Genomic DNA, 25,367 nt, shown 5'->3' on the forward strand with positions numbered 1-25,367 from the left:
TGTCTCGATCACTTCCGCCTCTCTTTGTTAGCAGCTAACAAGCTAAGCTAACCACGTCAAAGTGCACTCAGACTAATGTATCCGCATACAAACAATTAATAAGGACGTTTACTGCGTTAAACGACACACATGTGCACATGTACGTTGTAATTAAGACCTAGAAACCATAATAACCAAAACAACGTATTCTCCGCCAGACGCCATCTTGTTTTGTTCTTCCTCCTGTGTGACGTCATCGAGGTGTTGTCAACCGCGGAATAAATGTTGGCCAAACACATGTTTCACTGGGACAATAGTGAGTGGTGCACATTTCCTTCAAACATGTGTTTCACTGGGACAATAGTGAGTGGTGCACACTTCCTTCAAACACGTGTTTCACTGGGACAATAGTGAGTGGTGCACACCTCCTTCAAACACGTGTTTCACTGGGACAATAGTGAGTGGTGCACACTTCCTTCGCCCGGCCAAAGAACAACAAAAAAGAGTTGCTGGTGTAACAATAGGAAGAATATATTCCACTCCTCTCTTGTACACGCGGCTTATGAGGTAATATACATGATATATTTTCATATTATTTATCTTATTTACCTCATATGTTGTTCGAAGCTAACGTGCTAGCTTTAGCCCGCTAGCAGGCCTTTGTAGCAAATGCGAGCGTTTTTTTGAGGAGTGTATTTTATATGTTCTCTATGAGAATTATATTGACTTATTTAATACTTTAACTGTTTTTTGTTGTATATTACAGTCACGCTTAACATCATTGAATATTTGTTACTAGAAAGAAACGAACGTCTCGTAATTTAAGTCTGGAATAAGTCACATGGTATTATAATAATAATAATACATTTTATTTGGTATAGCGCTTTTCAGTGTACTCAAAGATGTTTTACAGGATGAAACATTATATTACAGTGTAATATAATGTATTATTGCAGTGGTCTGCTTTATGTTGGTGTCAACTTTATTAGCAATAAATACAAATGATGTTTGCACGCACTTCTATTACCTTGATAACATCCATCCATCCATTTTTCTACCGCTTGTCCCTATTTGGTGTTGCGGGGGGGGGGTGTTGGAGCCTATCTCAGCTGCATTGGGTGGACGTATCATGGAAATTAAATCAATTGATGTTTGTTATTACGAATACACTATTTGCACAATTGTAAGTGATTAATGCTTATTCAGTCAGACTAAAATATTTAATTAAATAAATGTTAAATATTAAAAATAGCTTTAATATACTGCACATAAAATGAATTTGCATCAATATTTTGTTTGTAGTCGAATCATGAGGTACCCAAATATTCAAAAAATATGTTTATGTTTATAAATTCGTATATATATATATATATATATATATATATATGTATATATATATATATATATATATATATATACTCACTGGCACTTGTTCCACGTGCTTCGCTGCACTTCTGTTTGTTTTCTGTTGGGTTAAAAATGTTGCTTTCGCAGAAGAAAGTTAAAGTAGCAATGATTGTCACACACACACTAGGTGTGGTGAAATGTGTCCTCTGCATTTGACCCATCCCCTTGATCACCCCCTGAGAGGTGAGGGGAGCAGTGGACAGCAGCGGTGCCGCGCCCGGGAATCATTTATGGTGATTTAACCCCCAATTCCAACCCTTGATGCTGAGTGCCAAGCAGGGAGGTAATGGAGAACAAGGAGAGGATATTGTGCGTAAAAGTAAAGCCAACCGACCACAGCTCTGTAGTCCTGGTCACCGTTGACGTGAGGTGGGACTATTTTGGAGGTGCACGTCAAGGTTGGCTGGTAGGTTGGTAGTGGGAGGAGCCAGTTGGCGTCACTTGATGCTGCAGCACAATGAAACTTTTATACGTGCAGACTGACTTCATGCAGTCATGACGGTATTAAAATCCCAGCAGGAGGTTTTCTATAAGTTGTTACTTTTTAATCAATAATTAATGCATATGCAGAAAACAGGATCAATAACACAATTCATAATAATCAATAACTGATGATTATTCCATGTGTAGAAGAACATCACCACAAAGTGGTGTCAGTTCACTTGGAAAATATTATATTTGATAGATTAAAAAATATTTGACACATCATAGCTGAAGTTTGTTTGTGTTGTCTTGTGGACGTCCAACAGATGAACGCTCGTCAAGAAGAACGTCCCCTTCAGCAGCAGGAGGATCCACAGCCCCCCCACATTAAAGAGGTAGAGGAGGAAGTGTGGATCAGTCAGGAGGGAGAGTGTCCTGTAGGGCAGGAGGAGGCTGATGTCAGCAAGTTTCCACTGACTGTTGTCTCTGTGAAGACTGAAGAGCATGAAGACAAACCACCTGAGTCCTCACAGCTTCATCACAGTCCAAGTAAGCACAACATCCACATATCATCTAATACAATGTTTGTGACACATGTTTATCCGGGGGACACATTTATCACTAAAGATGGAGATATACCGTATTTTCCGCACTATAAGGCGCACCGGATTATAAGGTGCACCTTCAATGATTGGCCTATTTTAAAACTTTGTTCATATATAAAGCACACCGCATTATAAGGTGCATAGAATAGATGCTACAGTAAAGTTAAAGTTAAAGTACCAATGATTGTCACACACACTCTTGGTGTGGCGAAATTATTCTCTGCATTTGACTCATCACCCTTGATCACGCCCTGGGAGGTGAGGGGAGCAGTGGGCAGCAGTGGTGCCGCGCCCGGAAATAATTTTTGGTGATTTAACCCCCAATTCCAACCCTTGATGCTGAGTGCCAAGCAGGGAGGTAATGATTCCCATTTTTATATTCTATAGTATGAGTCAGCCGGGGTTTGAACTCACAACCTATCGATCTCAGGGCGGACACTCTAACCACTAGGCCACTGAGTAGAGGCTGGGGTCACGTTATGCATCCTTTACATCAGGGGTGTCAAACGTAAAGCCCGCGGGCCGGATCAGGTCCTCAAACAGGTTTTATCCGGCCCGCGGAATGAGGTGGCTAAGTATGAAAATGAGTCAAAATGTTTGAATGAAAGAAACTGCTGTTCTAAATGTGTCCACTAGATGTCGCAATAGCAATTTTGTGTATTTTTGTAGATGATGCTACATATCTAAAAACACAAAAAACACACATAATTTTAGTGCACCGGTAGACAAAAATGATCAAAGTACATAAATAGCATCCTGTAATTTGATTTTAATATTTTTTTTTTATCTTGATGGATGGAACATTAACACCAACGAGTTGATTGATGAACCTTATCACATAATTTAATCAGAAAGTATAGATAACAACAAATAAAGATAGAATACTATCAACAGCAAAATATAAATGTAAAAAAAAAGAAAAAAATTCAGAATGTGCTTGTTCTATTTTCGAAAAAAAGAAAACAATCCGAAGTTGTCTTTATTTTTAAGTTATTGTGCCGTGATTTTACCAGTCCGGCCCACTTGGGAGTAGATTTCTCTCCATATGGCCCCCCACCTAAAATGTTTGACACCCCTGCTTTGGAGGGAGCTGCACTAAAGGGAATGTCAACAAAACAGTCAGATAGGTCAGTCAAACTTTATTAATAGATTACAAACCAGCGTTCTGACTGCTCCGTTCACTCCCAAAATGAATAAACAGCTGTTTTATTATTTTCCCCGATTCAATAAACAGGTAAAAAACAGTCTGATACTGTTACGGTAAATCAAAGGTTAGTGCAATCACAATATAGTAACACTGGAAATAGTGCAAAGCAATAATATATCAATAACTCAACGTTGCTCAAACCCTAATGTCACAAAACACAAAATAAACATGTAAAGCTCACTTTATTAAGTTATTCCTCATCCACTAATCCCTCTAATTCTTCTTCCTCAGTGTTCCAATCAAACAGTTGGGCGTATACAACATCCAACATGTCTCGTCAAAGTCGTCATTAAATGAGTCATTGTCGTTGCAGTTAATGTTAAATTCTCTCGCTGCTGCTCTATTCCCGTCTTCTACTGTGTGACTGATCTCCTTGAGTTTAAACTCTGCATGGTAGGAGCCATTTTGGAGTCACTACACACAGAAACGGCATGCCTCCCGCAGTCATGTATCCCAGCATGCACCGCGCACTTCTTCTTCTACGGGGGAAATTAAGGTTGGCGGCTGTAGAAGAAGAAGAAGCATAGAAGAAGAAGCGCACTTCTTCTTCTACGGGGCAAAATAAGGTCGGCGGCTCGAAAAGAAAAAGAAGCGCACTTCTTCTACGGGGGAAAATGAAGTTGGCAGCTGCTTACCGTAGTTGCGAGACCTCCATCTGTCAGGTTCAAACATTGATGACATCTATTAAACAGGACAAAAAGGCAAAGAATCAAACAGAGACAGAATTCAATTTATACTCGGATCCGAGGAGAGGCATGGCCATTGTACTGCCTGTACAAATCCTGCACCATGCTCTGCCCCAAGATCGTTCTCGTGGTTCTTTATTTGATTTTCACCCCCCTCCTTCCCACAGCTGCTTCCTCATGGAAGTGGGTCATGACCAGCATTGCCTTCGGTTCCCGAACAGATCAAAGAAAATCCCATAAAATAGATCACAGAGAGTCTCATAAAATAGATCAAAGAGGGTTCGTAAAAATACTTAAAAGAGTTCCTCTGGAAGTTGGGCAGATTCTGCCATCTGTCCGCCTGGAAGTCCAGCATTCTTCTTGGAAAGCTCCAGCCTTTTTTCTTCTCGTCAGGAACACAATGTAATACAAGGTTTTATTTGATAATTTACACAGAATTTTTCTGACATTCCCCCCTGTTTATCAAATAAATTCCCCATAATCTTCGTATCCCTAATAACTTCTTCTTGCGATTTTCAGTTATTGTTTAACTTCCCTTGAAAAAAGCTATGTTTACACTCAGAATTGAACATCAATTTTTCCCTCATAATTATCAATCAATCAATCAATGTTTACTTATATAGCCCTAAATCACTAGTGTCTCAAAGGGCTGCACAAACCACAACACAAACCGCTACGACATTCTCGATCAAGGAAAACTCACACTCAGTGGGACGTCGGTGACAATGATGACTATGAGAACCTTGGAGAGGACGAAAGCAATGGATGTCGAGCGGGTCTAACATGATACTGTGAAAGTTCAATCCATAATGGATCCAACACGGCCGCGAGAGTCCAGTCCAAAGCGGATCCAACACAGCAGCGAGAGTCCCGTCCACAGCGGAGCCAGCAGGAAACCATCCCAAGCGGAGGCGGATCAGCAGCGCAGAGATGTCTCCAGCCGATACACAGGCAAGCAGTACATGGCCACCGGATCGGACCGGACCCCCTCCACAAGGGAGAGTGGGACATAGGAGAAAAAGAAAAGAAACGGCAGATCAACTGGTCTAAAAATGTAGTCTATTTAAAGACTAGAGTATACAAATGAGTTTTAAGGTGAGACTTGAATGCTTCTACTGAGGTGGCATCTCGAACTGTTACCGGGAGGGCATTCCAGAGTACTGGAGCCCGAAATGAAAACGCTCTATAGCCCGCAGACTTTTTTTGGGGCTTTGGGAATCACTAATAAGCCGGAGTCCTTTGAACGCAGATTTCTTGCCGGGACATATGGTACAATACAATCGGCAAGATAGGATGGAGCTAGACCGTGTAGTATTTTATACGTAAGTAGTAAAACCTTAAAGTCACATCTTAAGTGCACAGGAAGCCAGTGCAGGTGAGCCAGTATAGGTATATATGTATGTATATATGTATATAAAGGTATTTACAGTATAGTCGTAATATAATCAAACTTTCATGTTCTTGTCAAAAGTCTAACAGCCACATTTTGTACTAACTGTAATGTTTTAATGCTAGACATGGGGAGACCTGAAAATAATACGTTACAGTAATCGAGGCGAGACGTAACAAACGCATGGATAATGATCTCAGCGTCTTTAGTGGACAGAATGAAGCGAATTTTAGCGATATTACGGAGATGAAAGAAGGCCGTTTTAGTAACGCTTTTAATGTGTGCCTCAAAGGAGAGAGTTGGGTCGAAGATAATACCCAGATTCTTTACCGAGTCGCCATGTTTAATTGTTTGGTTGTCAAATGTTAAAGTTGTATTATTAAATACAGGTCAGTGTCTAGCAGGACCGATAATCAGCATTTCCGTTTTTTTTGGCGTTGAGTTGCAAAAAGTTAGCGGACATCCATTGTTTAATTTCATTAAGACACGCCTCCAGCTGACTACAATCCGGCATGTTGGTCAGCTTTAGGGGCATGTAGAGTTGGGTGTCATCAGCATAACAGTGAAAGCTAACACCGCGTTTGCATATGATGTCACCTAGCAGCAGCATGTAGATGCTGAAGAGTGCAGGGCCAAGGACCGAACCCTGGGGAACTCCACACGTTACCTTAACGTAGTCCGAGGTCACACTGTTATGGGAGACACACTGCATCCTATCAGTGAGATAAGAGTTAAACCAAGACAGGGCTAAGTCTGACATACCAATTCGTGTTTTGATACGTTCTAATAAAATATTATGATCGACGGTATGGAAAGCAGCGCTAAGATCGAGGAGCAGCAACATAGATGACGCATCAGAATCCATCGTTAGCAATAGATCATTAGTAATTTTTACGAGGGCTGTCTCAGTAGAGTGATTTGCCCTGAAACCGGATTGAAAGATTTCACACAGGTTTTTAGACGCTAAGTTTTCATTTAGCTGCTCTGCAACAATTTTTTCGAGGATTTTTGAAATAAAGGGAAGGTGAGACACCAGTCGGTCGTTTACCGTGAGGTCAGGTTCGAGGTTAGGTCTTTTAAGGAGAAGATGAATAACCGCTTTTTTGAATGCTAGGGGAACAGTGCCCGAGGAAAGTGATAAGTTTATAATATTTAGCACTGATGGACCTAATAATACAAAGAGCTCCTTGATAATTTTCCCAGGAAGTGGGTCAAGTAAACATGTTGTTTGTTTTATTCCATTTACACGTTGTAACAATTCCTCTAATGTTACTTCCTCAAAACGAGAGAAACTATTTTGGAGGGCAGTATCCGCCGTATATACAATCGTGTCAGTGTTAATAGAACCCCGTTGTAGCTGGGACGCATTGTCTTTAATCTCCTTTCTAATGACTTCAATTTTCTTACTAAAGAATTGCATAAAGTCATCAGCTGAGTGGGTGGAGCTACTGGAAGGAGTCCCTTGTTGGGTTAGCGATGAGGCATGGCGTAGTGGGTAGAGCGGACTTGCCAGAATCCTGAGGATTTCAGGTACGCTTCCCACCTATTACCATCCAAATCGCTGCCGTTGTGTCCTTGGGCAGGACACTTCACCCTTGCCCCCGGTGCAGCTCACACTGGTGAATGAATGATGAATGAATGATTGATGGTGGTCGGAGGGGCTGTGGGCGCAAACTGGCAGCCACGCTTCCGTCAGTCCACCCCAGGGCAGCTGTGGCTACTGATGTAGCTTACCACCACCAGGTGTGAATGAATGATGGGTTCCCACTTCTCTGTGAGCGCTTTGAGTATCTAACAATAGAAAAGTGCGGTATAAATCTAATCCATTATTATTATTATTACCGTACTAAACAAACATTTAGGATTGTTTTCATTAAGGTGGATGAGATTCGAGTAATATTTAGCTTTAGCTAAGGTAAGCATGTGTTTATAAGTTATTAAACTATCACTCCATGCTTGATGGTGCACCTCAAGTTTAGTCGTGCGCCATTTGCGTTCCAGCTTTCTACATAATAATTTCTGAGCTCTAGTTTCTTCTGTAAACCACGGGGTGCGCTTTTTTGGAGCCTTTTTTAACTTTAGCGGTGCTATGTTATCAATGGTTTCGCGCAGGGCGTCGTTAAAGTTGTTAGTGAGGTTATCAATAGAGCCCACATACTTTGGGAATGGTGCCATTACCGAGGGCAGTAGGTCAGTAAGAGTTGTCGTTGTGGCCGTATTAATGTTGCGGCTGCTATAGCATTTATTATTATTATTAGTTTGCCGAACATGCGTCTGAATCTCGAACTTTATAAGGTAATGATCTGACAATAGTTTAGTATACGGGAGTATCGTAACTTTGGAAACTGTAACGATCTGTCACTTACTTTCTGATAGTTTTTCGTGTTTTGTACTTTATTTCCTGTTCAGTGCTCTTATTTTGTCATACTTCCTGTTTACTCCGCTGAGCACTGTTTTTGTCACACTCGCCGTTGATTGGCAGCGGTCCTCAGCTGCTGTCAATCAACATAGGTCTATTTATGTTTCACTCGAGCACTCCTCAGTGCTCGAAGTTAAAACCATGTTGGGAACATCTCCATGCAAGACTGCTTTCTGTTTATATCTTTTACTTTGATGAAATTAAAATCATCTTACCGGCTTTCTGCTCTCCTGGATTTTTGCATACTTGAGGTCACACAACTGCAGCCATGCGACATCCCAACAGTAACTTCGAGCCAGAAAATTGTGACCTCGCGAGAATCCCTGTCGGCAATCCTCAGCCGACGTTCTGGACCGCACAATTCCTGGAGGACTTGAAGGCCAGGTTTGTGCGGTCCCAGCCTACAGACGCGGACCCTCTCCCCGCGGCAACACCACCGGCTTCGGCTCTCCGACCGGCGCGTCCCCCGCCGCCATCTTTCCTCTCGGCTCAACGGCTGGCTACGGCTCTCCGACCAGCACGTCCGCCACTTCCTGCATGCCTCGCGGCTCCCGCGGCAACGCTACCGGCTACGGCTCTCCGACCGGCGCGTCCTCCGCCGCCATCCTTCCTCTCGGCAACGCTGCCGGCTACGGCTCACCGACCGGCGCGCCCGCCTCCTCCTTCACGTCTCGCGGCTCCTGCGGCTCCGTCGCCGACTGCGGCTCTCCGACCGGCACGTCCGCCGCCGCCATCCTTCCCGTCGTCTGCTGAGCTGCTTCTCGCTGCTCCTACGCAGCTTCCAGCGGCTGCTCCCCGGCTGCTCTTTTTGCCAGCTCCCGCTCCCTTTTTTGGTTCGCCGAGAGCTCCAGTGGAGCCCACAGTGAGGTCGTTTTTGTCCTCCTGCTGGGACTCGGCACGGGACGTGTCTTCGTCCCTCCTCCTGGTCCCCTCCCGCCCGTCCCTGGTTTTCGCACCGGGGGACTCCGACGAGCAGGCACGTTTTCCCGCATGTGTGAACGGTGTCTGGCAGCCACCTAGTGGAGGGGGGCCCACTATACACTGCGGTGCAGCCAGGCACACACCGCTGTCATCCCCGCCAGCGTCTCCTTCCACGGAGACATCTACGTCCCTAGCGGGCTTTCGCACAGCTCCAACGCCGGCTCCACGCCGAGCCCCAACGCCGGCTCCACGCCGAGCCCCAACGCCGGCTCCACGCCGAGCCCCAACGCCGGCTCCACGCCGAGCCCCAACGCCGGCTCCACGCCGAGCCCCAACGCCGGCTCCACGCCGAGCTCCAACGCCGGCACTACGCACGGTTCCAACGCCGCCAAGAGCAGCACCACGCCGGGCTTCGTCACCGCCGGCATCCGCTATTCCTCGGCCAGCATTTGCTGCTCCTCGCCCGGCGTCATCTGCCGCTTTCACGCCGCCGATGACATCTGCAACAATCACGCCGTTGATGACGTCTGCCGCTTTCACGCCGCCGATGACGTCTGCCGCTTTCACGCCGCCGATGACGTCTGCCGCTTTCACGCCGCCGATGACGTCTGCCGCTTTCACGCCGCCGATGACGTCTGCCGCTTTCACGCCGCCGATGACGTCTGCCGCTTTCACGCCGCCGATGACGTCTGCCGCTTTCACGCCGCCGATGACGTCTGCCGCTTTCACGCCGCCGATGACGTCTGCCGCTTTCACGCCGCCGATGACGTCTGCCGCTTTCACGCCGCCGATGACGTCTGCCGCTTCGACACCGCCGATGACGTCTTCCGCTTCCACGCCGTTGATGACGTCTGCCGCTTCCACGCCGGCACCAACATCGGCTCCTCAGCCGCCTCCTGCAGAGGTATCTGTTTTGGCTGCAGCCCCCGCCGCTTTGTCTGCTGTCTCCGGGCCTGCTTCAGCGCGCCCGCCTCCACGTCAGCCGCGGATGTGGCCGTGCCCTGGGCGTCCTCCTCGCGGGATGCACTCGTCTCTTTTTCGGCCAATGATGTGGCTGTTCCGTGGCCGCCCGCCCCGCCAGTTCCAGCGGCGCTCTACGCGCCGTCGCCACCTGACTTTCCCTCGCTGGCTGCGGGGACACGAGGTTTGGCGACCTTCCACCAAATCCTCCTTCCATCCTCCCTTACTTTGTGGACATTTTTTTCCATTTTTCTTTTCCAGGGAACATCTGGTATCTGTTCCTTGAGGGGGAGGTCCTGTAACGATCTGTCACTTACTTTCTGATAGTTTTTCGTGTTTTGTACTTTATTTCCTGTTCAGTGCTCTTATTTTGTCATACTTCCTGTTTACTCCGCTGAGCACTGTTTTTGTCACACTCGCCGTTGATTGGCAGCGGTCCTCAGCTGCTGTCAATCAACATAGGTCTATTTATGTTTCACTCGAGCACTCCTCAGTGCTCGAAGTTAAAACCATGTTGGGAACATCTCCATGCAAGACTGCTTTCTGTTTATATCTTTTACTTTGATGAAATTAAAATCATCTTACCGGCTTTCTGCTCTCCTGGATTTTTGCATACTTGAGGTCACACAACTGCAGCCATGCGACATCCCAACAGAAACGGTGATAACCCTGACAAGTTCTAGGTCTATCGTATTACCGTTGCAATGCGTGGGTTTATTTATTATTTGTGTAAGACCACAGCTATTAATTATAGTCTGGAGCGCTACGCACGGTGGGTCCGATGGGGTATTCATACGGATATTAAAGTCCCTCATTATAGTTATATTATCGGCGTGCGTCACTAGATCAGCAACGAACTCTGAAAATTCATTGATAAAGTAAGAAAAGGAGCCTGGGGGGCGGTAGATAACGGCCAGGAATAGAGGCAGCGGTGTGACAGACCTCATAGTAAGCACCTCAAACGATTTATATGTATTATTTATGTTAGGACTAAGGTTAAAGTTTACGTTGTATATTAGTGCGACCCCCCCCACCCCTTTTAAGGGGACGGTTAATATGCGCATATGTATAGTTAGGAGGAGATGCCTCATTTAGCGCAAAAAAGTTGACTGGTTTAAGCCAGGTTTCGCTGAGACCGATGACGTTAAGATGGTTGTCTCTGATGACCTCATTAATTAACAACGTTTTGGGAGACAATGATTTTATGTTTAAAAAACCTATATTATAGGTAATTGGCTGTTTTAGGGAATTTTTGATCAAATGATCTGTAGTAGTAATATTAATAATGTTGTGTTTATTATGCCCAGTGCATTTAGTATAATTACGACCATATCTAGGAATTGATACGACGGGAATTTTCCGATTGTTTGTTTGGTGCTTTGATAAACTGGACGCATCATAGTTTTCCACCTCAGTAGAACGCATGTCTAACTCTGAAACAATCAAAGCAGAAAAAACTTGTTTTAATTTAACTGACTCCTTACCCAGACCAGTAGTCTCGTATCTTCCATTTAAATCCTGCTTCAGGATGGAGGGAAGTGGTGTTCTGTGGGCCTTTAGCTTTGTTTTCAGCCCCGCTCGGCATCCGCGTTTCCGATCACACCACTGGCGTCTGCTCCGTTGACGGCCTCCGCTGCTACTATACTCCCCTGCTTCACAGGCCGCTGGATGTAGCCGGTGAAGTATTCCCGTGCTAGCTAGCAGGTCTAGCAAGCACGCGTCTATCAGTCCAAAATGGCCCGATCTATACACATCCAGAAGTGTCTGGCGGTCGTAAGTGATCACGGAGTGACCACGATGTGAGCCAGCCATGAAGTTTGCAGAATTGTCCGGTATTTTTTTATTTATTATGACATTTCTGGAAATAAATCAGGAACACCATCCAGGTAGGTATTCTCGTCGTCAGATTCATCTTCTCTGTCGTCCGCCAGAAAGTGCGTCTGAACAGCTTTATTGTCTGCTGGGCTAATCGCTGTGGTAATCAAGACGGTTAAGCAGAGAACACAAGACAGGAAATATAACAACATCCACACAACGTCAGTCTTGTTGAAAACGGCCATAGATACTAAATATCAAAGACTTGTATTTGCCAAACACGTCCAACCACCCCTCCCACATAGATGTATCTATGCCAGAGTACTTTTTAATCTTACCGTTAAGGGTGTGCAGGCCTTCCAGTGCTTTGGTCAGGCTACTTTCTGCATCAGTGTAGTTTGGTATGAACGTGCAACACTGTTCACCAAATATTGTGCACACGCCCCCTTTTTCCGCTAACAACATATCTAGCGTTATACGGTTTTGAAAAGCCATAAGGAAGGTGGCGACGAGTTGATCAGCGACGGCTTCAAGTCGGCCTGTGTAATTTTCTAATCCCTCTACGTTCTAGTGGACATAGTTTATTCTATCAACATTCTTGTTAATCGTACACCACCAGTAGACGGAGGATTCAAATCCAGCTACAACTTAATTTACCAATTTATAGTCGTCAGATACACTTTTTTGGACATCCATTGGATTGATCAAGTTAGATCTAAAACACTTTGCCAGTTTACATCATGTCTAGTTATTTTCCAATGTCCAGGTATCAAAACTGTTCAGATATGTTAACAATCCTTGTACAAATATTCATACATTTGCTATGTGTAAGCAGTTATCTTATGATAAGTTTCCTAACTGTTGTACATGTCAATGCAGGTATAATTAGCTTTTTTTTATTTAATTTTATTATTTTACATATTTATCAAATATTAGTTTCTGTTTTGTCTCTTTAGCTACAGGTACATTTTGTTTTGCTCATTACTTCAATCAAACCTTTTTTGACTCATCTTGACTAATTGTCTGGGCTTTTACATACAACACAATCAATTTGTGTAGCCTTTCCTACTTGCTCTGCCATAAGGAACAAATTAATTGCCAAAACAGGAACCAATTATTATCAAACTTTGACACAACTGTGACAGTGGAATTTGTAGTGTGCTAGTTAACATGTCCCTTTAATAAGACAAATACAATCCCAAATACTTTTTTTTTCCATTATATGACCTTTTTACAATGTGCTTAGTGTAGTCAGCTTGGTCTTTCCACTATCTTTACTGCTGTCTTAGTTGTTTACAACCTCTCTCCCCCCTTGGAGAATGCCAATGTTTCCTTTTCATTGATTTTTCAAAATTTTGGAAGCTGACAAGGTCTTCCAAATATTATTTCAAAGGGTCTTAGTCCTGTTGTACTTGTAAGGTTCATATACTGTACATTTGTACTAACTCTTGCATAATGCTTTTGCTACTGTTAGCACATCTGCTTTTCCTTTAGGAAATATTTCTGCCCACTTTGAAAATGCATCTACTATGACCAGACAATAATGTTTTCCTTCACTCTCATTCAGTTCAATAAAATCCATGCATAGATGTTGAATACATTTTTTTTATTTTTTGTATGAATTAAACTATAGGAAGTATGGTACTTGTATATGAGGCTAGTCATGTCCCTCCTGTTGAGCCATAAGTTCACCTATGGCTCACAACTGCTACCCACTTCTACTGATTGTTTGGTACGATTAGTGTATTGTCGGGACATACATAGATGTATTCTTTGTACAACGTGACTCTGTTTTTTTTATTCATTTATCTTTTTCTTTTGGAGTACTTTGTTGTTGCATATATTTTAGTATATCATTATTCATGTCACTAATTTGTCATTGTAAATGTGTATTTCTTTTTCCTGTTCCTTGTTTTGCTGCTCTGTCAGCAAACACACCTCCCAGTGACACTGCGTCTGCTCCTTTGGTGTGTGCTGCACATTTGCATATTGCTATTTTAGCTGGTAGCTGTACTGCTTTTACTCATTTTTTCCCAATAATTCTCCATGTTTTACAGGTTTTCCTGTTGACGTTCCTATATTCTTCCAGTGTTATGCAAATGTGTGCACTGTTGAAAATGTGTATTGGCTATCTGTGTATATTGTGACCTTTAGATCTTTCATTACTTTACATGCTTCTATTAGTGTTACTAATTCTGCATCTTGCATTGAGTAATTTCAATCAATCAATCAATCAATGTTTACTTATATAGCCCTAAATCACTAGTGTCTCAAAGGGCTGCACAAACCACTACGACATCCTCGGTAGGCCCACATAAGGGCAAGGAAAACTCACACCCAGTGGGACATCGGTGACAATAATGACTATGAGAACATGATACTGTGAAAGATCAATCCATAATGGATCCAACACAGTCGCGAGAGTCCAGTCCAAAGCGGATCCAACACAGCAGCAAGAGTCCCGTTCACAGCGGAGCCAGCAGGAAACCATCCCAAGCGGAGGCTGATTGGCAGCGCAGAGATGTCCCCAGCCGATACACAGACGAGCAGTACATGGCCACCGGATCGGACCGGACCCCCTCCACAAAGGAGAGTGGGACATAGAAGAAAAAGAAAAGAAACGGCTGATCAACTGGTCTAAAAAGGGAGTCTATTTAAAGGCTAGAGTATACAAATGAGTTTTAAGGTGAGACTTAAATGCTTCTACTGAGGTGGCATCGCGAACTGTTACCGGGAGGGCATTCCAGAGTACTGGAGCCCGAAATGAAAAAGCTCTACAGCCCGCAGACTTTTTTTGGGCTTTGGGGATCACTAATAAGCCGGAGTCCTTTGAACGCAGATTTCTTGCCGGGACATATGGTACAATACAATCGGCAAGATAGGATGGAGCTAGACCGTGTAGTATTTTATACGTAAGTAGTAAAACCTTAAAGTCACATCTTAAGTGCACAGGAAGCCAGTGCAGGTGAGCCAGTATAGGTATATATGTATGTATATATGTATATAAAGGTATATACAGTATAGGTATATATGTATGTATATATGTATATAAAGGTATATACAGTACAGGCGTAATGTGATCAAACTTTCTTGTTCTTGTCAAAAGTCTAGCAGCCGCATTTTGTACCAACTGTAATCTTTTAATGCTAGACATGGGGGGACCCGAAAATAATACGTTACAGTAGTTGAGGCGAGACGTAACAAACGCATGGATAATGATCTCAGCGTCTTTAGTGGACAGAATGGAGCGAATTTTAGCGATATTGCGGAGATGAAAGAAGGCCGTTTTAGTAACGCTTTTAATGTGTGCCTCAAAGGAGAGAGTTGGGTCAAAGATAATACCCAGATTCTTTACCGTGTCGCCTTGTTTAATTGTTTGGTTGTCAAATGTTAGAGTTGTATTATTAAATAGAGTTCGGTGTCTAGCAGGACCGATAATCAGCATTTCCGTTTTTTTGGCGTTGAGTTGCAAAAAGTTAGCGGACATCCATTGTTTAATTTCATTAAGACACGCCTCCAGCTGACTACAATCCGGCGTGTTGGTCAGCTTTAGGGGCATGTAGAGTTGGGTGTCATCAGCATAACAGTGAAAGCTAACACCGTATTTGCGTATGATGTCACCTAGCGGCAGCAAGTAGATGCTGAAGAGTGCAGGGCCAAGGACCGAACCCTGGGGAACTCCACACGTTACCTTAACGTAGTCCGAGGTCACATTGTTATGGGAGACACACTGCATCCTATCAGTAAGATAAGAGTTAAACCAAGACAGGGCTAAGTCTGACATACCAATTCGTGTTTTGATACGCTCTAATAAAATATTATGATCGACGGTATCGAAAGCAGCGCTAAGATCGAGGAGCAGCAACATAGATGACGCATCAAAATCCATCGTTAGCAATAGATCATTAGTCATTTTTGCGAGGGCTGTCTCCGTGAAGTGATTTGCCCTGAAACCGGATTGAAAGGTTTCACATAGATTGTTAGACGCTAAGTGTTCATTTAACTGCTCCGCAACAATTTTTTCGAGGATGTTTGAAATAAAGGGAAGGTGAGACACCGGTTGGTAGTTTACCATGAGGTCAGGATCGAGGTTAGGTCTTTTAAGAAGAGGATGAATAACCGCTTTTTTGAATGCTAGGGGAACAGTGCCCGAGGAAAGTGATAAGTTTATAATATTTAGCACTGATGAACCTAATAATACAAAGAGCTCCTTGATCAGTTTCCCAGGAAGTGGAAATGCACCCCCATACCATCACAGATGCTGGCTTTTGAACTTTGCGTCGATAACAGTCTGGATGGTTCGCTTCCCCTTTGGTCCGGATGACACAGTGTCAAATATTTCGTAAAACAATTTGAAATGTGGACTCGTCAAACCACAGGACACTTTTCCTATTTGCATCAGTCCATCTTAGATGATCTCGGGCCCAGAGAAGCCGGCGGCGTTTCTGGATGTTGTTGATAAATGGCTTCCGCTTTGCATAGTAGAGCTTTAACTTGCACTTACAGATGTACCGACCAACTGTATTTAGTGACAGTGGTTTTCTGAAGTGTTCCTGAGCCCATGTGGTGATTTCATTTAGAGATTCGTGATCGAAAGTCACGGTCATTCAATGTTGGTTTCCGGCCATGCCGCTTACGTGGAGTGATTTCTTCAGATTCTCTGAACCTTTTGATGATATTATGGAGCACAGATGTTGAAATCCCTAAATTTCTTGCAATTGCACTTTGAGAAAGGTTGTTCTTAAACTGTTTGACTATTTGCTCACGCAGTTGTGGACAAAGGGGTGTACCTCGCCCCATCCTTTCTTGTGAAAGACTGAGCATTTTTTGGGAAGCTGTTTTTATAGCCAATCATGGCACCCACCTGTTCCCAATTAGCCTGCACACCTGTGGGATGTTCCAAATAAGTGTTTGATGAGCATTCCTCAACTTTATCAGTATTTATTGCCACCTTTCCCAACTTCTTGGTCACATGTTGCTGGCATCAAATTCTAAATTTAATGATTTGCAAAAAAAAAATGTTTATGAGTTTGAACATCAAATATGTGGTCTTTGTAGCATATTCAACTGAATATGGCTTGAAAATGATTTGCAAATCATTGTATTCTGTTTATATTTACATCTAACACAATTTCCCAACTCATATGGAAACAGGGTTTGTACAAAACACACACACACACACACACACATACGCAAACACACACACACACACACATACTGTACATTATTGTATGTGTGACCTTCTTGAGACCTCTGAAAAATGCCGACTTCTTTAGGTTCCCCCTTTTTAGATATATCAAGATTTATATTTACAACTTTATTAATATATACATACTATTCCAATATAAAAAAATAAGCTTTTTGTAAATTTCTTTTGGATTCTGTTTTTTAACTGGTTTTTATTCTACATTATGTGGGCTCTACCGAGGATGTCGTTGTGGTTTGTGTTGTGGTTTGTGCAGCCCTTTGAGACACTAGTGTTTTAGGGCTAATCATTGATTGATACATTATTTATTTGATGTTATTACGATCTCTCTCTCTCTTTCTCTCTGTGTGTGTAAACATATTTTTTTAAATAATTTTGGCCAAAAGGGGCACATTTCAATGTCTTACATACACTTGTTATTTCATACGTTGCTCAGAAGGGGAACACATTCAAAACTGACACACAGTCAATTTGAAAAATTCCTCCTTTTTGGGACCACCCTCATTTTGTTGGATTTCACCACCAGGGGTGCAAATGAGACATTCTCTATTAGATGCAATGGTTTTCCGTATAGGGACCATGATGTATGTCCTAACTTGTTCACACCTGCTCATACGGAAGCTACTTTTCCTTGATGGTTTCTCAAGAATGGTAGAAATAAAATAAATGAATAAATACATACATTGGATTGCGGGGACCCCTTGAGGTAGTTGTAAGGTATCCCCAGCTGAATGACAGATAGTTAACAGCAATGGAACCTCACTGGGTCCATGTGTACACTCTCAGTTACATTAACGTTGATATTATACATGTGGGCCAATAGATAGAAATGCTGTTAAATGTAGCTTTGATGTGGCAAGCTACTATTGCAGTGTAGCGTGTAGTGTAGCTTGCTACAATTCTCTGAGGATATCTTAACTACAGTTAATGGAGAGTAACTTGTAGCTTAGCTTACTACATTTTCCAGGTCGCTTGCCCATCACTGTCTATTTGGCCTAGCTCACATGTGAATAGTTTGAATACTGCAAATTTCAATACAGTAACACCTCATTTGTGTTTTATGTTCTGCAGACGTCCAGCAGGTGTCAGCAGAGAGTCATGAAGAGATTCCCTCCAAACAGCAGGAGTGGAGCTCCAATGTGGGACAGAAGGAGCTACAGGCCCCCTCCCACATTAAAGAGGAAGAGGAGGAACTGTGGAAGCAGCTTCAAAGGTTGGTGGAGGATAATGATGAAGAGGAAGCTCAGTCCTTACAGCTTCATCACAGTCAAAGTGAGGAGAACAGAGGGGCGGAGCTTGTAAGTCAACACATCACAGAAGCTGATGGAGAGCATTGTGAAGATATAAAGTCGGAACCAGACAGCATCTTTGCTCCTCTGTCAGACATGGACCACATGATGTCAGACTCTTCTGATCACAGTGACCACATTCAAGAACCTTTGGAGAGTAAAAATGACTCCAAAGGTGATACGAGACATCACACTAACAACAAAGACTCTGACTGCTCTGAATGTGGGAAATCATTTAGACTGAAGAGTGATTTTACAAGACACATGAGAATACATACTGGAGAGAAACCTTTTACTTGCTCTGTTTGTAAGAAAAGTTTCTCCACAAAGCAACACATGACCACACACATGAGAACACACACCGGAGAGAAACCTTTTACTTGCTCTGTTTGTAAGAAGAGTTTCTCCGTTAAGCCTGCCATGACCAGACACATGAGAACACACACTGGAGAGAAACTTTTTACTTGCTCTCTTTGTAAGAAGAATTTCTCCAGAAAGTCTAACATGACCGAACACATGAGAACACATACTGGAGAGAAACCTTTTACTTGCTCTGTTTGTAAGAAGCGTTTCTCCACAAAGCAGCATATGATCACACACATGCAAACACATACTGGAGAGAAACCTTTTACTTGCTCTGTTTGTAATAAGTGTTTTTCCAGAAACCCTGACATCTCCATACACATGAGAACACACACTGGAGAGAAACCTTTTACTTGCTCTGTTTGTCAGAAGAGTTTCTCCACAAAGTCTAACATGACCTCACACATGAGAACACATGCTGGAGAGAAACCTTTTACTTGCTCTGTTTGTAAGAAGACTTTCTCCACAAAGCCTAAGATGTCCGCACACAAGAGAACACATACTGGCGAGAAACCTTTTACTTGCCCTGTTTGTAAGAAGCATTTCTCCACAAAGCTTGTCATGACCAGACACATGAGAACACACACTGGAGAGAAACCATTTAGTTGCACTGTGTGTGATAAGATGTTCCGGCATAAGTGTCAGGACAGTAAACACAAGTGTGTAACAGTCATGGAAGCTGCAGGGATTTAAAAACACTTAGTGATTGTGCTAAATGTACTTTAAAAACACAGCATGTTTAATATGAATGTATATTTGATGTTGTATGTAGTGCCTCTCATCTTCTACTGTTAAATTTAAAGGCCTACTGAAAGCCACTACTACCGACCACGCAGTCTGATAGTTTACATATCAATGATGAAATATTAACATTGCAACACATGCCAATACGGCCGCTTTAGTTTACTAAATTGCAATTTGAAAGGAGAACATTATCACCAGACCTATGTAAGAGTCAATATATACCTTGATATTGCAGAAAAAAGACCATATGTTTTTTTTAATGGATTTCCGAACTCTAAAAGGGTGAATTTGGCGATGTAAACGCCTTTCAATTGTTCGCTGTCGGAGCAATGACCTTTCACCTGTGACGTTACAACGGGAAGCAATCCACTATTTTCTCAAACACATTACACACACAAGTCAAATCAGCTCTGTTATTTTTTTTTTTTTTACTACTGTTTTCCGTCCCTTGGAGACATCATGCCTCGTCGGTGTGTTGTTGGAGGGTGTAACAACACGATCAGGGACGGATTCAAGTTGACTTACGTGGCGTGTGCATCGATTAGCATGGCATGCTAATCGATGCTACCATGCTATTTAGGCTAGCTGTATGTACATATTGCATCGTTATGCCTCATTTGTAGCTATATTTGCATCCAGCCTTTCCCTCCACCCACATTTAATGCCAAACAAACACATACCAATTGACGGATTCAAGTACACCAGTGGTCAAAAGATGCGAAAGTCCCTTGTTTGTTCTGCACATTTTACCGACGACAGCTATGCTACGACAGATGGCACAGAGATGTGTGGATATCCTGCGACACTCAAAGCAGATGCATTTCCAACGATAAAGACAACGAAATCACAAAGGTGAGTTTTGTTGATGTTATTGACTTATGTGCTAATCAGACATATTTGGTCACGGCATGACTGCCAGCTAATCCATGTTAACATGCTATTTAGGCTAGCTGTATGTACATTTGTAGCTATATTTGCCTCCAGCCTTTCCCTCCACCCACATGTTATGCTAAACAAACTTTTACCAATCGATGGATTTAAGTTGCTCCAGTGGTCAAAAGATGCAATCGTTGGTTAGAAGGCGATCGCCGAATAGCTTCAAAAGCTATTCGCTCAATAGCTTCAGTTTCTTCTTCAATTTCGCTTTCGCTATCTGCCTCCACACTCCAACCATCCGTTTCAATACATGCGTAATCTGTTAAATCACCTAAATCGCTGAAATCCACGTCTGAATCCGAGCTAATGTTGCTATATCTTGCTGTTCTATCCACCATGTTTGGTTGTATTGGCGTCACTATGTGACGTCACAGGAAAATGGACGGCTGGATTTACAGATAGCGAAAATCAGGCTTTTTAAACCCTTTTTTGGGATATTCCATGATTGGTAAAATTTTGAAAAAAACTTCGAAAAATAAAATAAGCCACTGCGAACTGATTTTTATTGGTTTCAACCCTTCTGAAATTGTGATAATGTTACCCTTTAAATTTCCCTTGAGTTTCTTGTTAAAGGGGAACATTATCACTATTTCAAAAGGGTTAAAAACAATAAAAATTAGTTCCCAGTGGCATGTTGTATTTTTTGAAGTTTTTTTCAAAATTTTGCCGGTCTCCGAATATCCCTAAAAAAAGCTTCAAAGTGCTTGATTTTTGCTATTTGCGATGCCACTGTCCATTTCCCTGTGACGTCATACAGTGCTGCCAATATAAACAAACAATGGCGAATAGCACAGCAAGATATAGCGACATTAGCTCGGATTTCAGCGGCTCAAGCGATTCAACAGATTACGCATGTATTGAAACAGATGGTTGGAGTATGAAAGTATTGAAGAAGAAACTGAAGCTATTGAGCGAATAGCTATTGACGCTATTCATAGCCATAGCATGGCCGAATAGCTGCGTCACATTCTGACGTCATCGCCTCCAGAGCGATAAACAGAAAGGCGTTTAATTCGCCAAAATTCACCCATTTAGAGTTCGGAAATCGGTTAAAAAAATATATGGTCTTTTTTCTGCACCATCAAGGTATATATTGACGCTTACATAGGTCTGCTGATAATGTTCTCCTTTAAAAACGTTGCGGAATGATGACTCATACGCGTGACATCACCTGTTGGAGGGGACATGTTAGCGTAGCACCAAACACGGCTAAAAGTCGTCTCTTTTCATCGTGCAATTACAAAGTATTTTGGACACCTGTGTTGCTGAATCTTTTGCAATTTGTTCATTTAATAATGGAGATTATAAAGAAGAATGCTGTTGGTGGAAAGCGGTGGATTGCAGCTGTCTTTAGCACCGAGACACAGCCGGTGTTTCTTTGTTTGTTTTTAACACAGAGCGGTCAAGCGAACATGTTTTCTCTACGTCAACCAGCATGTTTTTGGATGGGAAAATTGTGATATATATCTTACCGGAGAAATCATTGGATTATTCGTCGTTCTGCAGCAGCTGTGAGCTTGGCTCCTCGGCTTCTCTCTGAGACACAGTGTGTTCACCGCAGCCATCCGACCTCGAGGTATGCCTTTACAATCTTTAAAACCTCACTAAAACACTATTAAAACAATAAGCAGATAAGGGATTTTCCAGAATTATCCTAGTAAATGTGTCTAATTACATCTGAAACGCTCACACTGCCGTCGCCCGGAGCCGTCACATTTTTTTTTTTTTTTTGCCATTTTTTCTTCTAGTCCTTTACTTTCAATATCCTAATTCACAAATCTTTCATCCGTGCTCAAATTAATGGGGAAATTGTCGCTTTCTCGGTCCAAATTGCTCTTACTGCTGGTGGCTCCCATTAAAAACAATGTGAATATGTGTGAAGTTCTACAACTCGTGATGTCACGCGCACATACTTCCGGTACAGGCAAGGCTTTTTTATTAGCGACCAAAAGTTGTGAACTTTATGGTGGATGTTCTCTACTAAATCATTTCAGCAAAAATATGGCAAGATCGCGAAATGATGAAGTATGACACATAGAATGGACCTGCTATCCCCGTTTAAATAAGAAAATCTCATTGAAAATCTCTACTGAAAGGAGATGTTCTTATTTAAACGGGGATAGCAGGTCCATTCTATGTGTCATACTTCATCATTTAATTTTGCGATATTGCCATATTTTTGCTGAAAGGATTTAGTAGAGAACATCGACGATAAAGTTCGCAACTTTTGGTCGCTAATAGAAAAGCCTTGCCTTTACCGGAAGTATGTGTGCGTGATGTCACGAGTTGCAGGGTTCCACACATATTCCCATTGTTTTTAATGGGAGCCACCAGCAGTAAGAGCAATTCGGACCGAGAAAGCGACAATTTCCCCATTAATTTGAGTGAAGATGAAATATTCTTGAATTAGGATATTGAAAGTGAAGGAATAGAAAGGGAAAAAAAAAAGCGACAGCTCCGGGCGACGGCAGTGTGAGCGTTTCAGATGTAATTAGACACATTTACTAGGATAATTCTGGAAGATCCCTTATCTGCTTATTGTTTTAATAGTGTTTTAGTGAGGTTTTAAAGATTGTAAAGGCATACCTCGAGTCTAAGAGAGAAGCCGAGGAGCCAAGCTCACAGCTGCTGCAGAACGACAAATAATCCACTGATGTCTTCAGTAAGATATATATCACCATTTTCCCATCCAAAAACATGCTGGTTGACGTAGAGAAAACATGTTCGCTTGACCGCTCTGCTTTCACAACAAACAAAGAAACACCGGCTGTGTCTCGGTGCTAAAGACAGCTGCAATCCACCGCTTTCCACCAACAGCATTCTTCTTTATAGTCTCCATTATTAATTGAACAAATTGCAAAAGATTCAGCAACACAGATGTCAAAAATTCTCAGTAATTATGCGATTAAAGCAGACAACTTTTAGCTGTGTGTGTGCGCAGCGCTAATATTTCCTGACAGTCCTTAACGTAACGCGTATACGTCATCATTCCGCAACATTTTCAACAAGAAACTCCCGGGAAATGTAAAATTGCAATTTAGTAAACTAAAAAGGCCGTATTGGCATGTGTTGCAATGTTAATATTTCATCATTGATATATAAACTATCAGACTGCGTGGTGGCTAGTAGTGGCTTTCAGTAGGTCTTTAGGTCGGGGTCTGATCATGACTAGTCATAGATATCGACACCAACATCGCCCCCTTGTGGTGGAAAATTATAACAGTCATAACTTCCTTCCACATGCTCCAATCTTCCTGATTTGTTTATTTATGGTGGGTGAAGATCATTGTCATTCTACATCCTGTACGCAAATTCAAAATGACATTTTTCATACTCAACACATTTTCTAACAGAATCTTGTTAATATGCTCAATAAGGTTCTATTAAAATGTAATACAAGTAATACGTAAGACTTTATTTGCACACTTAAGGAGATAAGTTTCCAGGTAAAAAAAGATGCTACCTCGTTAAAAAGATTAATTGTTAATCAATTTATTTTCCATGAATTAATTTACATCCAGAACACACATTGTTAAATTTCTTATTATATTATAATCATTACTATAATTGAATGTAAGTTTGTGTAAAAATATTTTCCCACAACAAAGTGTGAATACATGTTATAAAGTGTGGGGTTGAGTTATAATTGATATAATACAATTAGGTATGGCAAATGTATTTTGTTTACTTGCCAACTATTCAAATTATATTTAATATACATATTTATATAATGTCATGTAATATGACTTCAACATTATTTATGTTAATATAAGACTTTATTTGCTAGCCAGTTTTGGTTCTGAGTATTTATTTTATTTTGTTATTGAACAATTAAACACACAAACAATGTTTAGACACATTAAGGTACTTTCAATACAATATGAGTCAATGCTTTTTCAATATTTTACTCAGCAATATAAAAAAAACATCACATTAAATCCAATCCTCTTACAAACAAAACCCGTTAAAGAAAGTAAAAGTAAATATGAGAGACCATTCCAATAAGATTAAAATAAAATATATATAAATAAATGATACACTTAAATTATTTCAGTAAATATAATAAGGGCTTTTTCTATTTTGTACAATCTTCCAAGATTAAATTAATAAATTGAAATCATTAACACAATTTGAGGGTTTGGATTTCACTTTAAGAAAGACACTTTTGTGTATGAGAGCAAATGTTTCACACTTTTTAAAAATTGATATAAATTCACGACACGATCGATCCACGCATGCGCGAAGAGTACGTCACTTCCTGGACTTACAATTTGTTTTATGTCAGAGTTCATGCCAGAGGTGGGACCAAGTCATTGTTTTGCAAGTCACAAGTAAGTCTCAAGTCTTTGCCCTCAACTCTCGAGTCAAGACAGGCAAGTCCCGAGTCAAGTCCAAAGTCAAGACTGGAAAGTCTCAAGTCAAGTCCCAAGTCCTGCATTTTGAGTTTCGAGTCCTTTCAGGTCATTTTAATCACAGACTAATACATTTACACAGATTATGTATGTTTTTAAAATGCTGTATTTATTTATTAAAACCAAGTGCATTTGAAATTGCAGGAAAAAAAATAGTGCTGACCTTGCAATTCATAATAACACTATTAACCAGTCATTTTAAACATTTAACTCATTGCTTTACAGAATAAACACATTTGGAAAAACAAATTGAACTGTACTTATTTGTAAACAAAGTGTTAACATTGTATTTCCATGTCATATTGCATTGTAGCTAGTTAGTTCCACAGCAGTTTCTATCCTGTTCTTACCTTATGTCATTCAATCAATCAATCAATCAATGTTTATTTATATAGCCCCAAATCACAAATGTCTCAAAGGACTGCACAAATCATTACGACTACAACATCCTCGGAAGAACCCACAAAAGGGCAAGGAAAACTCACACCCAGTGGGCAGGGAGAATTCACATTCAGTGGGACGCCAGTGACAATGCTGACTATGAGAAACCTTGGAGAGGACCTCAGATGTGGGCAACCCCCCCCCTCTAGGGGACCGAAAGCAAT

At 41.8% G+C, this 25,367-nt stretch overlaps 1 protein-coding gene across 1 annotated transcript in view; it reads left to right on the plus strand.

Moving 5' to 3' along the window:
• The first annotated feature begins 422 nt into the window (after nucleotides 1–422).
• The window catches only part of LOC133546625 (zinc finger protein 135-like), a 49,442-nt gene continuing 24,497 nt past the window's right edge, over nucleotides 423–25,367 (plus strand). Inside the window, exons 1-3 of the mRNA XM_061892406.1 lie at nucleotides 423–546; nucleotides 2,136–2,358; nucleotides 18,090–19,351. Of these exons, the coding sequence (XP_061748390.1) occupies nucleotides 2,136–2,358; nucleotides 18,090–19,351 (1,485 nt within the window). The 5' untranslated portion in view covers nucleotides 423–546. The remainder of the gene's footprint in view (nucleotides 547–2,135; nucleotides 2,359–18,089; nucleotides 19,352–25,367) is intronic.

Source organism: Nerophis ophidion, unplaced genomic scaffold (genome assembly GCF_033978795.1).
Source record: "Nerophis ophidion isolate RoL-2023_Sa unplaced genomic scaffold, RoL_Noph_v1.0 HiC_scaffold_35, whole genome shotgun sequence".
Lineage (NCBI taxonomy): Eukaryota > Metazoa > Chordata > Actinopteri > Syngnathiformes > Syngnathidae > Nerophis > Nerophis ophidion.